The sequence below is a fragment of the Bicyclus anynana genome, chromosome 15, assembly GCF_947172395.1.
Source record: "Bicyclus anynana chromosome 15, ilBicAnyn1.1, whole genome shotgun sequence".
Classification (NCBI taxonomy): domain Eukaryota; kingdom Metazoa; phylum Arthropoda; class Insecta; order Lepidoptera; family Nymphalidae; genus Bicyclus; species Bicyclus anynana.
In genome coordinates this window covers 6,373,914-6,389,607 of record NC_069097.1, presented here as the reverse complement: position 1 = coordinate 6,389,607, position 15,694 = coordinate 6,373,914, and the positions used below count along the sequence as shown (strand labels likewise).

General features: G+C 37.5%; 2 protein-coding genes across 3 annotated transcripts in view; both read left to right on the top strand.

The window, feature by feature from the left end:
* LOC112044711 (collagen alpha-1(XV) chain) overlaps positions 1-15,694 on the top strand; it is a 231,299-nt gene that overhangs the window by 40,224 nt on the left and 175,381 nt on the right. The window lies entirely within an intron of this gene.
* LOC128198791 (uncharacterized) lies at positions 1,478-5,939 on the top strand. Its single transcript, XM_052885831.1, has 2 exons — positions 1,478-2,563; positions 5,611-5,939. Exons 1-2 carry the CDS (start codon positions 1,634-1,636, stop codon positions 5,629-5,631), a joined length of 951 nt encoding a protein of 316 aa, XP_052741791.1. The 5' UTR covers positions 1,478-1,633; the 3' UTR covers positions 5,632-5,939.

Below are 15,694 nucleotides of genomic sequence, written 5' to 3'. Positions count from 1 at the left end.
GCTGTCATTAGTTAATGTTTTACATTTTTACTCATATTGTAAGAGAATCCCTTCTTGGCTCTTCTAGTGTTGCAGTTTTTTTTTATTCTTTACAAGTTAGCCCTTGACTATAATCTCACCTGATGGTAAATGATGATGCAATCTAAGATGGAAGCGGGCTAACTTGTTAGGAGGAGGATGAAAATCCACGCCCCTTTCGGTTTCTACACGACACCGTACCGGAACGCTTAACCGCTTGGCGGTACGTCTTTGGCGGTAGGGTGGTAACTAGCCACGGCTGAAGCCTCCCACCAGCCAGACCTGGATCTATTAAGAAAACCTCAATAGGCCCAGCCGGGGATCGAACCCAGGACCTCCGTCATGTAAATCCACCGCGCATACCACGGAGGCCGTAAAAATAATAGTGGTATTCACTAAACATAAGCCGCTTGATCGTTTGACTTTCAATTATATATTTGAATACAAATAACCTTGAAACATAAAGGATTTCACCCTTTTCATCCCCTTATAGGTTAAACTTTTAAGTAAGTTACCTTAGTGCTAATATGTAAAGGAAATCCGTATCCATATTACCTGCTTATTATCATCATCATCATTGTCAACCCACATTCAGATAACTATTGAGCACGAGTCTCCTCTGAGAATGAGAGGGGTTAGGCCTTAGTCCAATACGCTGACCCAATGCGGATTGGCAGTCTTCACACACGTAGAGAATTTAGTAAATTCTCAGGTATGCAGGTTTCCTCACGATGTTTTTCCGTTTCCGTTTGATTCGAAGAAATTAAATACTACTTGTGTCAACAAGTGATATTTAATTTCTTAAAATGTACATAACTGAAAAGTTGGAGGTGCTTGAATTTGAACCTACGCCCTCCGAATAGACCCAACTCTTTCTTTAAATGTACATGAGTCAGTCAGTAATCTTTTTATATATAGATAATGTGATAAAGATTGCATTGATAGTGATGCAACGCAAGTCAATGACTCCACAGTAAAAGACGGCGTCGACGAGTGACTTACGGCGCAGCTTGCGGTGGTGACAAAAACACTAATTACAAAGTAACTAATTTGGAATGCAGTCAAGATACACTGAAGACCTCTTCTGTCTTGGACAAAAATCAAAATATAATCTATACCTATACTTATATACGTTATCAACCCATATACGGCTCACTGCTGAGCTCGAGTCTCCTCTCAGAATGAGAGGGGTATACTTATATATAAAGCTGAAAAATTTGTTTGTTTGCACGCGCTAATCTCAGGAACTACTGGTCCGATTAAAAAAATTCTTTTAATGTTAGAGAGCCCATTTATTGAGGAAGGCTATAGACTCTCTACTCGTATTTCTACAGAAACGGAAACCACGCGGGTGAAACCGCGGGGCGTCTACTAGTAATAAAATTAACAAGACGGCCCAAGAACGAGTCGACCGCACCGGAGAGTGCGCTCAGGAACTTTTCGATCTAGTTCCTGTGAGGGTATTTGATAAAATAAATATGTGATGTAAAATGTCAGTTGAAATAAAGTTAGTACAAGCTTAACGCTGGTTTCATTGTGCACGACCTTACATGGCGCAGCCGGAAAATTAAATTATTATTATGTATATTAATAATTTGTGAAAAGTACTCGTATAATGGAAAGTGTCCTGACACCGCCGTCCGCGTTTTATTTTGATAAGAATGCTTCTGATGCTGGGAGTATACATGAAAAATGGATTAAGTGGAAGAGAAGTTATGAAATATACAGCAAAGCGTGTGAAATAAGTAATAAGTCTGTGGAGATTCAAGCGAACATATTATTGCATGTTGTGGGTGAACAGTGTCGAGAAGTGTTAGATCGATGGCCTGAGAAATGTACGACTGTCGAATATATATGGAAAAAGTTAGATGAACAGTTTCAAACAAAGAAAAATTTGACGGTCGAACGTCACAAGTTTTTTATTCGAGATCAACGTGATAACGAATCAATTGAGCAGTATGTGTTCGAGTTAAGTAAACTAGCTCAAAATTGTGAGTTTCGAGATTTGCAAGAGGAATTAATTAAAGATAGACTGGTGTGTGGCGTGACGAGTGCCGCCATTCGGGAACGTTTGCTCAGAGAGGATGATTTGACGCTTAAGAAAGCCTTGGATATTTGCCGCGCAGCTGTTGCATCTCGCACCTATTCGGAGAATATAAAGCCTGAAAGAGAAGAAACTTATCATACTCATCAAATAAAGCAGACGCAGAATGATGTTTTACAAATAAGATCGAAAATGACGTCATCGCGAGGCCGAACACGAAGCGAGGTACGTGACGCGGCGGAGCATCGGCGGAGCGAGGACCGCGGCGCGGGGTCGCGGGGCCCGCGCGCTGCTGTGCTGCCGCCGCGCGCGCGCCCCCTGGCGGCCGGCGCTAGCCAGCGACGCGCCGCGCCGGGCGCGACCAAACTGTGCGGTTACTGTGGTTGTGTTCATAAAAAGTTTGAATGTCCGGCGTACGGACAGAAGTGTAATCGGTGCTTTCGAAAAAATCATTTTTCTCGCGTATGTGGAGTGAATTATATTGAGAACTCGGATGATGAGGTAATCTATGCGTTAAATCAAAATAGTGATTGGAATATTAATTTAAATATTTGTGGTAATTGGATTAAATTTAAGCTAGACACAGGAGCTGATGTTAATGTCCTACCATTAAGATTTTTGTCAAAATTAAAAGTCAGTCAGGATTGTTTACTAAAAACAAATACAAGATTAAATGGATACTCTGGTGCAAGCATAATTGTCGTAGGTAAAATTTATTTAAGTGTGTTTTATAAAGGAAAAAATTACATGCTCGAATTTAAGATAGCTGATGTTCAATCGGTGCCGATATTGGGACGTTATGCTTGTACAGAGTTGGATGTAGTGAGGCGTGTCATGTCTATTCAGAGTTTTAATAATTTACCGGATTGTGTATCAATGTATGATGACGTATTTCATGGGATAGGGTGTTTACCGGGACATTATAAAATTCATTTAAAGGATGATGCTATTCCTGTAGTACATGCACCTCGAAAGCTTCCCTTTGCTATAAAAGAGGATGTAAGAAAAAAGTTAAATGAAATGGTAGGCCAAGGAATTATTGCTAAGGTAGAAGGCCCGTCAGACTGGGTCAGCAGCATGACGGTAGTTAAAAAACCTAACGGTGATCTGCGTATATGTTTAGATCCTAAGGAATTAAATTTGGCAATTAAACGGGAACACTTTAGATTGCCGACATTGGATGAAATTTTATCGAAACTTTCTGGAGCTAAATACTTTAGCACGCTGGATGCATCGTCGGGGTTCTGGAATATTTGTCTAGACGACAAAAGCAGTTCTTACTGTACATTCAATACATGTTTTGGTAGGTATAAATTCTTACGTCTTCCTTACGGGATTTGCTCGGCGTCAGAAGTATTTCATAAAAAAATGATTGAAAATTTTGATGATATACAGGGTGTTTGTATGTATATTGATGATTTGTTGATATATGGAAGTGATAAAAATGAGCACGATGAAAGGTTAAGACAAGTGTTAGAAAGATGTAGAAAAATTAATTTAAAATTAAATGCTAAGAAATGTAAATTTGGTTTAGAAGAAATAAAATATTTAGGACATAGAATTACAAAAAATGGACTTTATCCTGATGACAGTCATATAACAGCTATAACTAAAATGCCAGTACCCAAAGATAAAAAAGATGTGGAACGATTTTTGGGTTTAGTAAATTATATAGGTGGTTTTATACCTAATTTATCAGACCGTGTTTTTCCTTTGCGAGAATTATTGAAAAAAGAAATTGAGTGGCATTGGAATGAAAGGCATGATAAATGTTTTCAGGATGTTAAACAATGTCTATCTAGACGTCCTGTTTTACAATACTTTGATGTAAATAAACCAATAATTTTATCCGTAGACGCAAGTAAATCTGGGCTAGGAGCTTGTTTAATGCAAAATAACTTACCAGTATGTTATGCTTCCAAAGCGCTAACTAAGGCTGAGCAGAGGTATGCACAAATTGAGAAAGAGTTGTATGCATGTGTATTTGCGTGTGAGAAATTTTATGCATATATTTATGGAAAAACTGACGTAATTATTGAAAGCGACCATAAACCGTTGATAAGTATTATTAAAAAACCAATTACAGATGCCCCGGGTCGGTTGCAAAGAATGTTGTTACGATTACAACGTTATACATTTAAATTAATCTACAAGCCAGGCAAGCATCTGTACATCGCTGATACACTATCGCGTGCATATGAACCAGCGTCGGCCCTTCACGTGAGTCAGGACAGCCTACATGATGAGGTGTGTGCAGTGTCGCGCGAAGCGGCGTCTGCACTCACTGAATACTTTGATAATGCGCAGTTTGCGGCACTTCAGAAAAGTACGGAGAATGACATTGAATTACAACAATTAATAAAATGTATTAATAAAGGTTGGCCAGTAGAAAAGAGTGAGTTAGTAGATATAGTAAAACCATATTGGAATTATAAAGAGAGTTTGTCAGTCGCTTATGGTCTGATTTGGAAAAATGATAGGGTAGTAGTACCAAAAACTTTACGTAAGGAAATGTTAGGAAGAGTGCACATTGGACATATGGGTCTGGAAAAAACTAAACTGAGAGCTAGGGAGACAATATTTTGGCCAGGTATAAATAATGATATAAGTAACGTAATAAATAGTTGTGATGTTTGTCTAACGCACAAGAAAGTTAATCAAAAAGAGAAATTGCAGCCTCATGAAATTCCGGATAGACCTTGGGTTAAAGTAGGCATTGATTTGTTTCAAATAAAAGGCGTAAACTATTTAATTATAGTAGATTACTATAGTAAATTTTTTGAAATAGTTGAATTACATGTTACTGATTCTAATTATATTATTAATTGCTTAAAAAATATTTTTTGTCACCAAGGAATTCCAGTTGTGGTATTTTCTGATTGTGGTCCACAGTTCACTTCAACTTGTTTTAAGGAGTTTGTTAGGGAGTGGGAGTTTAAACATGTCACTTCATCACCTCATTATCCACAATCTAATGGACAAGTTGAGCGTACTATTCAGACGGTAAAGAATATAATGATTAAGACTAAAGAAAAGGGGTGTGACTATCGCTTGGCTATATTAGAATATTTAAATACACCAATATCAAAAGAATTACCTTCACCTGCAGAGTTATTACAAAGTAGAAAACTGAGAAGTATTTTGCCTACATCAAATAATATGTTAAAGCCAAAAGTTCATCATAATGTTAGGGAACAACTATTAAATAGACAGGCTGAGCAAAAGTTTTACTATGATCGTAATGCCAAAAACTTGAAAGAATTATTGAAAGGGCAAAAAGTAAGGATATATGATTTGTGTTTAAAAAAATGGATACCAGGAACAATAAGCGCTGTTCTAGGTAATAGGTCATATGAGGTGACAACCATCAACAGAAGGAAATTAGTTCGTAACAGGCGTCACATTATAGTAGACACATCTACAGAAAGACAAGACACGTCTCGCTATGGGTTTGAGTATGATGACATAAACTGTAACATAAATGTACAAACAGAAACTCAAAATACAAATAAAAATACACTTTATAACCATATTTCTCGTTCTGGCAGGATAGTCAGGCGTCCGGTTAGATGGGGTTTTGAAGACCAGCTTACTTAGCGACTGACCTGGGACTTCTTTGTTTTTTTTAATATACATATATAATTGTTTAAATTTTTTTTATCTCACTTTTCAGTAAATAATGTGTGACGTGTGATGCATGTTTGTCTTTTCTTATAATTTTGTGTTGATTTTAAATATATGTTTTTTTTCTTTATAATTTTGAAAAGGGGGAAATGTTCATTAATTATATTTTTATTTTTTTATGGGGAAAGATGTGAGGGTATTTGATAAAATAAATATGTGATGTAAAATGTCAGTTGAAATAAAGTTAGTACAAGCTTAACGCTGGTTTCATTGTGCACGACCTTACAGTTCCCTCTTCACCTTTTTACCATAGGCATCGCAGAGGTCTGCATCCATACGTAGTTGATGTCCCCTGGACTCGTACGAAGCGTTTCGGTTCTTCGTTTCTGATCCGCACTGCGAAATTATGGAATGCCCTTCCAGCTTCCGTTTTCCCTACCACCTACAACATGGGTATATTCAAGTCAAGAGTGAATGGGCATTTTCTAGGCAAGCGCGTTCTACCTTAGGCTGCATCATCGCTTACTGTCAAGCTTGATTGCTGCCAAACGCTAGCCTATATAATGTAAAAAAAAAAGATGAACAAACTCAACCGCGAATTTCTAAGGAATTAAAACAGTGGCGCTACTGCACAACTGTTTCAATTCTATATAAATTCGCATTTACGTTAACGCGATAGTAACAGTTGATAGTATGAAAATATTGAAAACTCCCACTAGGCACACGGATCGTAAATGAAAGTATAAACTTCAAATAGACTTTATCTCTTGATTACTGAGATTATTGTTTTTATAATAACTTGACTTTCGATAGTTGTCTCTATCAGACAGTACAGATTTAGGAAATCTTACCTTTACTCTATAAACTTTCACAAACCTGAAGCATTTTCTTGATTACAAAATCAATAAACATAATAAAACTATTCAACAATACTATTTTGCATAATTGGTAAGAATGGAACTTCTGTTGAATAGCGTTGAGATGTTATTACCTCTATAAGAATAAATAAATCTCATACTTGTATCATTTAATTAATTAGCCAATGCAGCTTAAAATCATGAGGTCCTGCGTTCCAGTCTAAAGTCAGGTTGTGACATTTCAACCGATAACCGCTTGACACTATTGATATTAAACTGATATCTAATGCCCCGTGTTTCATTAAACAGCACCATTTGTCCTGTTTAAACATAATAATGATCCAAATCCCAAAAAATATAGAAAAAACAAAATACGCTTTGAACCTTAATATGATGAAAATTGCATTTAACGAATTAATTATTGTATAAAACATCACAGTGAAGAACTATCCAGCAATTCCAATTATTTTTATAGAAAGGATGTTGGATACCGTGCGGAGTTAAGAGGTAATAACATCTCACTGTTCAATATGAATAGTGAATTTGACACGGCGCTCAAATTGCCCATAAACCCGCTTTAACTGTCTCCGTAAAGTCTATTTCATCAAACGGACCACCCATTATGCAATTTCAAAGAAATGCACTTACAAACTCTATGTACGAACGGGCTTGATCTTTTGAAATTGTTGGCAAGATGCTGCTTGAAGCTAAAAGTATTGCCATCTACTATGCCTAATTTAGCTTTAATATTATCACACTTACACCCTGACTTATTTATTCCGATTGTACCTACTACTACAAGACGTTTTTAAGCATAATGAGTACTTCGAGCACTAAGATTACACCGAAGCTATAAAAGTTGTTAGTGATAGCTTTTTTATTGTAATTCCAATAAGATTTTCAAAAAGAATATCAACTCTATCTTATTCATTCAAACTTACACTAACTTTTTCAAAAATACTTGTTTCATAGTAAGTTGTCACAGACACAGCTATAGTTGTAGAAACAATATTAATATTCGTCATCGTTCGTCATCAACCCATATTCGGCTCACTGCTGAGCTCGAGTCTCCTCTCAGAATAGGAGGGGTTAGGCCTATAGTCCACCACGCTGGCCCAATGCGGATTGGCAGACTTCACACACGCAGAGAATTAAGATAATTCTCTGGTATGCAGGTTTCCTCACGATGTTTTCCTTCACCGATTGAGACACGTGATATTTAATTTCTTAAAATGCACACAACTGAAAAGTTGGAGGTGCATGCCCCGATCCGGATTCGAACCCACACCCTCCGGCATCGGAGGCAGAGGTCATATCCACTGGGCTATCACAGCTCTTATATTGTAATCTAATATTAATATACACCATTATTAATTCTTGCGACACTGACTGTTTCGAAAATACTAGTGACCTATTCATAAATAAAATGGGACTATTGATTTTATTATTGCTGGGCCATAATTGTTAGTAGGATTTACAGCTACATTTATAGCCCGTCTATAAGAACTTGACGAAAGTAAACAAAACAAAATGAGAGGCGATCCGTTCCGTATATTATTAGGGTGTGTCCACATTCTATCCGCTCGATCGGAGAATCAATTGCTCTGAACTATTTGTGTTACCCATTGGAAGATACATTGCATCTTTGTTTGTAAAATTAAAATACAATACATTGTATTGTGGCATATTGTATTGGACAGAGATGTTAATACTTTCTTTTTATGTTTTTATCTCGCTATATATATTTTAATTCGCTGGATGCAGGTGGCTCAGAATTTTGGTGTTTGGAAGTCCCTAAAAAAGGCCTAAAGATGATGATGATGATGATGAATATTACGAGTATAAAGCTAAAAAGTCTGTTTGTTTCATTGAACGCGCTAATCTCAGGAACTACTGGTCCGATTTGAAAAATTTTGTCAGTGTTAGATAGTCCATTTATTGAGGAAGGTTATAGGCTATATATTATTCCCGTATTCCTACGGTAACAGGAACCACGCGAGTCAAACCGCGTGGCGTCAGCTAGTAATATTATAAAGCTGAAGAGTTTGTTTGATTGAACGCGCTAATCTCAGGAACTACTGGTCCGATTTGAAAAATTCTTTCAGTGTTAGATAGTGCATTTATTGAGGAAGGTTATAGGCTATATATTATTTCCGTATTCTTACGGTAACAGGAACCACGCGAGTCAGCTAGTAATATTATAAAGCTGAAGAGTTTGTTTGTTTGTTTGATTGATTGAATTGGTCGATTTGTCTTGTGAAGAAAAATCGCCGCCGAAACAGATATATCGCTTTCTCTTTCGTCCAAATGCAACATACTGTTGGTTGATTTGTCTTCAGGAGATAAGGTTGTCGGTCGCGTGTTAAGCCTACAGATAATAGCCAACATACGTCTAAACGCCCACATCTCTAACGATTCTAAACGTAATTTTATTATAATTGTAATTTATATTATAATTTGGTTAAAATATTTGCATGATTTCCCCACCAAATATGTAAAAACAATTAAACCTACTTATATTTTAATACCTACTTAATGAGCACTTGATTCTATTCTATATATAAAAATAAGTCGGGTTTTCCTTCCTGACGCTATAACTCCAGAACGCACGAACCGATTTCCACGGTTTTGCATTCGTTGGAAAGGTCTCGGGCTCCGTGAGGTTTATAGCAAAGAAAATTAGGGGTAGGGTAGGGGTAGGATAGGGGTAGGGTAGGGGTAGGGTAGGGGTAGGGTAGGGGTAGGGTAGGGGTAGGGTAGGGGTAGGGTAGGGGTAGGGTAGGGGTAGGGTAGGGGTAGGGTAGGGGTAGGGTAGGGGTAGGGTAGGGGTAGGGTAGGGGTAGGGTAGGGGTAGGGTAGGGGTAGGGTAGGGGTAGGGTAGGGGTAGGGTAGGGGTAGGGTAGGGGTAGGGTAGGGGTAGGGTAGGGGTAGGGTAGGGGTAGGGTAGGGGTAGGGTAGGGGTAGGGTAGGGGTAGGGTAGGGGTAGGGTAGGGGTAGGGTAGGGGTAGGGTAGGGGTAGGGTAGGGGTAGGGTAGGGGTAGGGTAGGGGTAGGGTAGGGGTAGGGTAGGGGTAGGGTAGGGGTAGGGTAGGGGTAGGGTAGGGGTAGGGTAGGGGTAGGGTAGGGGTAGGGTAGGGGTAGGGTAGGGGTAGGGTAGGGGTAGGGTAGGGGTAGGGTAGGGGTAGGGTAGGGGTAGGGTAGGGGTAGGGTAGGGGTAGGGTAGGGGTAGGGTAGGGGTAGGGTAGGGGTAGGGTAGGGGTAGGGTAGGGGTAGGGTAGGGGTAGGGTAGGGGTAGGGTAGGGGTAGGGTAGGGGTAGGGTAGGGGTAGGGTAGGGGTAGGGTAGGGGTAGGGTAGGGGTAGGGTAGGGGTAGGGTAGGGGTAGGGTAGGGGTAGGGTACAGATTATTAGTTTAGACAAAATATCATCTACAAACAAAATAAATAGATGGACATCCACTATAGAGATAAAAATACATTAAACTACTCTGTTACAAAATACCTTTTGTATAAGTCGGATATCACGTGATATATCAAACCAATAATTGCTAGAGAAACGATGCAATCTTTATTCTATTGTTTGACAATCTTCCTGCATTTCTTTGACAAGTTACTGATAGGCATTTGTCAATGTTCAGTTAGCGGTAATCTTGACATTTGCATGTTGTCTGGTTAATCTAAAACTTCGTTGTCTTTGTGGTCTTCAGATTAATAAACGTGACATTGCGGTCACGTTATTGTATAGTTTGTAATTGCGGTCATAGATTATACTATTGTATCTTGTGTATTAATTTATACCGAAATTGTGGGCATTAATGTAGATTTAGGCACCTAATTCTATACCGGACCGTCATTACTAAACGTTATTTCTAAAATAATTACCGTTTATTTACGCTTTATCAATGACGTTTAATGCTACTTAGCACATCAAAATTGATCGATAGTTAAGGCGCAATAAACTAACTCACATTAGCATTTAGAATATTCCTTAGAATTAGTGAAACTTTGATCCTTTTTATCTTTTGCATTCTATATCAATCAGACAATAATGCAAATATGGCAGTATTAACTGCATATCATAATTATCACTATGAGTTGAGTATAAGATTATGGCTTCCGAAAATCAAAAGAACAAGGTCTAAAGATCCTAAAAAAAAACGATTGTCTGTAAAGACGGTTTACTGACGATAGTTGAACGTGACAACGTCAGAAAATACGGATGGAATGGTAAACTTTTCAAAAAAAAAATTTAATTAACGTATTTAAAATAATAAATAAATAAAATACTGTTCGTTTTTCTAAAATAATATTTAGTAATCTTTATAGACTAGAATATATTTTATTTCTTGTAATAAAAGTCGGGAACCCTAGAGCGAGGGAACGACGCATGACGTCATCTTTTTTTGAGTGTGCAGGCTCCATCGAATTATAAGACGTTGTTACGTCAATAAGACACGACATTTTAGGACTTAGAAATAATAGAACACGTAGATTAAGACTTGTTTACAGCTTATTATCTCTCATTACAAAGTGAAATCCTTATTTGACTGGTCTAAGTATTACGCTAAATTCTACCAGGCTTAGATGAAATTGTATACGCATTCTGATACTTTATCAAATTCTTATCGTATGTCAAACTAAAAGAAGATATGCAACGTAGCGTTGATAGATGGGAAATCGTGTTAAAACTCCAATAAAATCCTTTTGATCTCTCTCAAGTTTGTTTTTGTAGTGTCTCGTTGAAAAAGTGGAGGATTGTTTGAAAACTGAGTGCACGGATACATGGTGAGTGTGTGTCTATCTTTACGTCGTTACTGATCTATTTTAGAGCAATAGCTCAAAGTTATTTTTGGATAATCGAGCTTTAGACATCTTATATCCGGGATGTTTGATAGCAGGGCATATTATGTATTGAGCATGTTTAAGAATTGAGAATTTATAGCATAATAATATTTTAAGAAATTATTAGTATATTTTTTTTACCATCACACTTGATGATAAATGACGATGTAGTCTAAGATAAAAGCGGACATCGTACCAGCAGGGTAACTCGGTGTACCATTCAAGTAATCAGTTACTACATCGTTTTTCATCGTATTTTCGTTTTTGCAATCATCTAACATTGTGTTTTCAACGAAATGACACAAAAATCGTCATTTTACGTAAAGTAACATTAGTCTTGTAGAGGTACAAGCAGGTAGTGTCGTTATTTATCAAAAAATTTATATTTACGTTATTTTGTTGAAATATTTGTGTTAGACGATTGTTAAAACAAAACATCATTGTTGCTTGATGTAAAATGGCATAGTCAAGGTAATTTCGTAGAAATAACTATATTAGATGATCACAAAAACGAAAATACGACGAAAATCGATGTAGTGACTCTTTGTTTGAATAGTACACTGAGATACATAATAAGGTTGCACAACGCTAAATCCCTTGGCAATAGGTACATCTTTGCCTGTAGGGTGGTAACAGTTAGTTACCACCCTACAGGCAAAGGATGTGGTCATAACTTATTCACATTTGACGGCCTCCGTGGCGCAGTGGTATGCGCGGTGGATTTACAAGATGGAGGTCCTGGGTTCGATCCCCGACTGAGCAGAATGAGATTTTCTTAATTTGTACAGGTCTGGCTGGTAGGAGGCTTCGGCCGTGGCTAGTTACCACCCTACCGGCAAAGACATACCGCCAAGCGATTTAGCGTTCCGGTACGATGCCGTGTAGAAAGCGAAAAGGGTGCGGATTTTCATCCTCCTCCTAACAAGTTAGCCCGCTTCCATCTTAGACTGCATCATCGCTTACCATCAGGTGAGATTGTAGTCAAGGGCTAACTTGTAAAGAATTAAAAAAAAAATACTATGTGGTCTTTTGGGATGTTAGTTACACACGTCACAGTAAACTCTACAAGTAGGTAGATACTACTATGTTTAACTTATTTGGAAAAATACGGCTTAATAAAACAACACGAGCCGTAGCTAGGTGGCCGTATTGATACATTCCACAGCTGTCAAGTAGAGTAATATGAAACCATATATCTTTCAGAGAGGCAATTAAGGTAACCTTTGCAAAATACATGTTACTGTAAATTGCATGAGCTTCGGTGTGAGGTCGACAGAAACCATTCCCCGGATGTAGCAAATACTACAAATATATGAATCGGATGGCTATTTTAGAGAGACACGTAATACGTTACTCTCTCAACATTATCTGCTTATCCCACATATGTGGGGTCAACACCATATGTCATCTTTTCCATTCACTTATGTCAAATGTCAACTTATCACATAACTTATTTTACATGTAGCCTTTTTCATACACTTCAACGATCACTTTGGTCTTCTGCTCCTCTTGTGACCTTCCTCTTAAAGTTTTAACGTTCTACTTGTAATGTGACTTTCATAGATCTGCATCACATGCCAATCTATCACACACACACACCCATAAACTACAGTATTATGGCGCGAACTTTGGATGAAAAAGTAATTCTTCTGTTTTACAAAGAACGATGACACATCATCATGGCATGACATGGCAACTTCGTTGTTCATCATCATCATCATATCAGCCGATGGACGTCCACTGCAGGACATAGCCTTTTGTAGGGACTTCCAAACATCATGATCCTGAGCCGCCTGCATTCAGCGAATTTTGCGACTCGCTTGATGTCGTCAGTCCACCTGGTGGGGGGTTGGCCAACACTGCGCTTTGTAGTTCGGGGTCATCATTCCAGCACTTTGGGACCACAACGTCCATCGGCCCCGCCGCCCGCCCCGCCCATTGCCACTTCAGCTGCGCTGCCAACCCGCATACCTAGCGTGGTCAGTACTGGGCAAAACTTTGAGATGCACCATGGTCGAATCAAAAATGAGGATATCCGCTAAAGAACTTCGTTGTTGGTGACGAAAAAGTACATTTTAATATAACACAACGTTCAAATTCAAATAAGACGTGATATAAGCGAAAAGTTCGTCGACGAAAGTAAAATACCGGAATCGCAACCCAGATAACATAATAATTGACTCAAGTGTTTTTCAAAGTTTTGTAGTATTTGTATATAGAAAGCACACGTTATGTTTCTATCGGCGCCTCTGGTAGGTGGTCTGTTCTGGCAAATAATTTCCAAAGTTTTATTTACAAATACTTCTCCAATATTTTTTTTAAATATTCAAATAGGTCACATGGTCAATAGGTAGACAATTGTCACAACAGCTAGGTAAAATAACTTCCAAAACAAAATATAGGTAGGTATATTAAGTATTAGCACAATATCAAGTTATTTCATACAAGTTAATATTTATTACGAACAAGTATTCAAAACATTCCTTTCACGACAAGATGTACAAACATTATATTTTTAATCTTTTTTATTGAATCTCGCGAGCAGCGGGAATCTCAATATACCCGACATTGATATACAAAAATCCCAGATACACGTAAGTAGAAACAAACGAGCACTTAAGTTCACACTGATTTTATTTGTTACAAATATTTCTCAATATTTTATTTTATTTTATTCAATACTTAAGATTTAGATTAGTAGATTTTATTATCTAGTCTTTATTTAGAACTCTGAAAGTTTATAACTTTATACACTACCAATATGGATAATTAATCACGTGATATTTTACTACTCAATTCGGATTCGAATAGCATTTTCTTTTATCCTAATATATTTGTATCTTACATAGGGATAGAAAACTAATTTTATGTACAAAATCTACACAGACGTGAGCGTAACTGCAGAAAAAGCACGTAAACCCAAGCCTAAAAATACACGTTAAAGACACATCTACGAAACTGTGTATCTTCGAGCAAACAAATCAATGTCTCAAGTATTTATCTACAATTAAATGCAGCACGGACCATAATTACACAAGAAAAAGCGGCCATTGCATTTATATCGATATAAATTGTTAAACAATCGGGCAAAAGGTGAGACGGGAGATTAAAATTCTCTTCCAAGCGATTGTGCCGTAAAGAAGAACCGCAAAAAGTTGGACGAGAGCCAACAGGTTTCCTCAGACGCAAGACAAATGGCCGACTCCAATTTATTTATTGGGGGCAATACTGATTTCCTAGTTTTAAATCGGAATCGACTCCAGTTGGTCCGATCGCTGAAAGTGATTACGGAAAATGTAGAAATCGAACTAAATCGAATGGCCCCGTTTTTAAGGAAAGAGGAGCATAATATGGCGAAAACAGGGTATAGGTTTTAATTTCGGTGAGCATTATATGGCGATAACAGGCCAAATGCTAAGTAAGTCTGTTTGTGTGTCTGTTACCTTTTCACGACTAAGCCTCTGAATTGATTTGGATGAAATTTAATATTAGAGATAAATTGGACCTAGAGGCAGAACATAGGTTACCTACTTATATTTTTTAAAGCATATTTTCCATATCTTTTTTTTTAATATGACCAATATTCCCGTTCCTCTTAAGTTAGTCTGACAAGACTGTGTTAGGAGTGGGTACGACAATAGCCCAGCGGGCGGGGATCGAGCCACCACCTCTCGGTGATAAATCCGACCCCTTTAGCACTAAGCTATTGAGGATTATAGCTATTGAGGTTTCATATAACCCACGGGATTTGTAAAAAACAGGAATTCACGCAAACGAAGTCGCGGGCGTCCGCTAGTGTAATTCAAATTAAATAGCACACATCTGTTGTAACGAATTCAAAGAACTTCATAAAGACAACTAATAAGTTATCAGATAAGTATATTGGACACAATAATTATTTTATAGTGGTAATATACAATTGAGGTTTCCTTAGACATTCATTATTACTAAGGTTTATCTGAGGTCGAGGAGTGTTATTAAATCAATATTATTAATAATAATAACTACACAATATGTATAGGGACTTGCTTCTGCTGACTGTTATTGTAATAAATAAGGTTTTTAAATATCATAAATAATGAAAAAGAAACCAACTTATGACTGAACTTCGTTTATTTAAAAAATAAAGATATTGTGATTTTCCCACTCATTTAATCTTTATATCTTTATTAATACAGTAGTTTTGATTACCGATATCGATATTTGATATATAAATATTAAAAGGGTTCCGCTTTTGTACTACGTACGTTCGGAACCCTAAAATTGGTCGTATTTCTACAAACAAAACAAAGCGTCGTCTCGACGTTCGAAAA

Excerpts from the sequence above, each read along its gene's own strand:
- LOC128198791 (XM_052885831.1), top strand. The coding sequence starts at position 1,634 with ATGGAAAGTGTCCTGACACCGCCGTCCGCGTTTTATTTTGATAAGAAT. Across the intron at positions 2,564-5,610 it reads TTGAGAACTCGGATGATGAG|GATAGTCAGGCGTCCGGTTA; the intron begins GTAATCTATGCG and ends TCGTTCTGGCAG.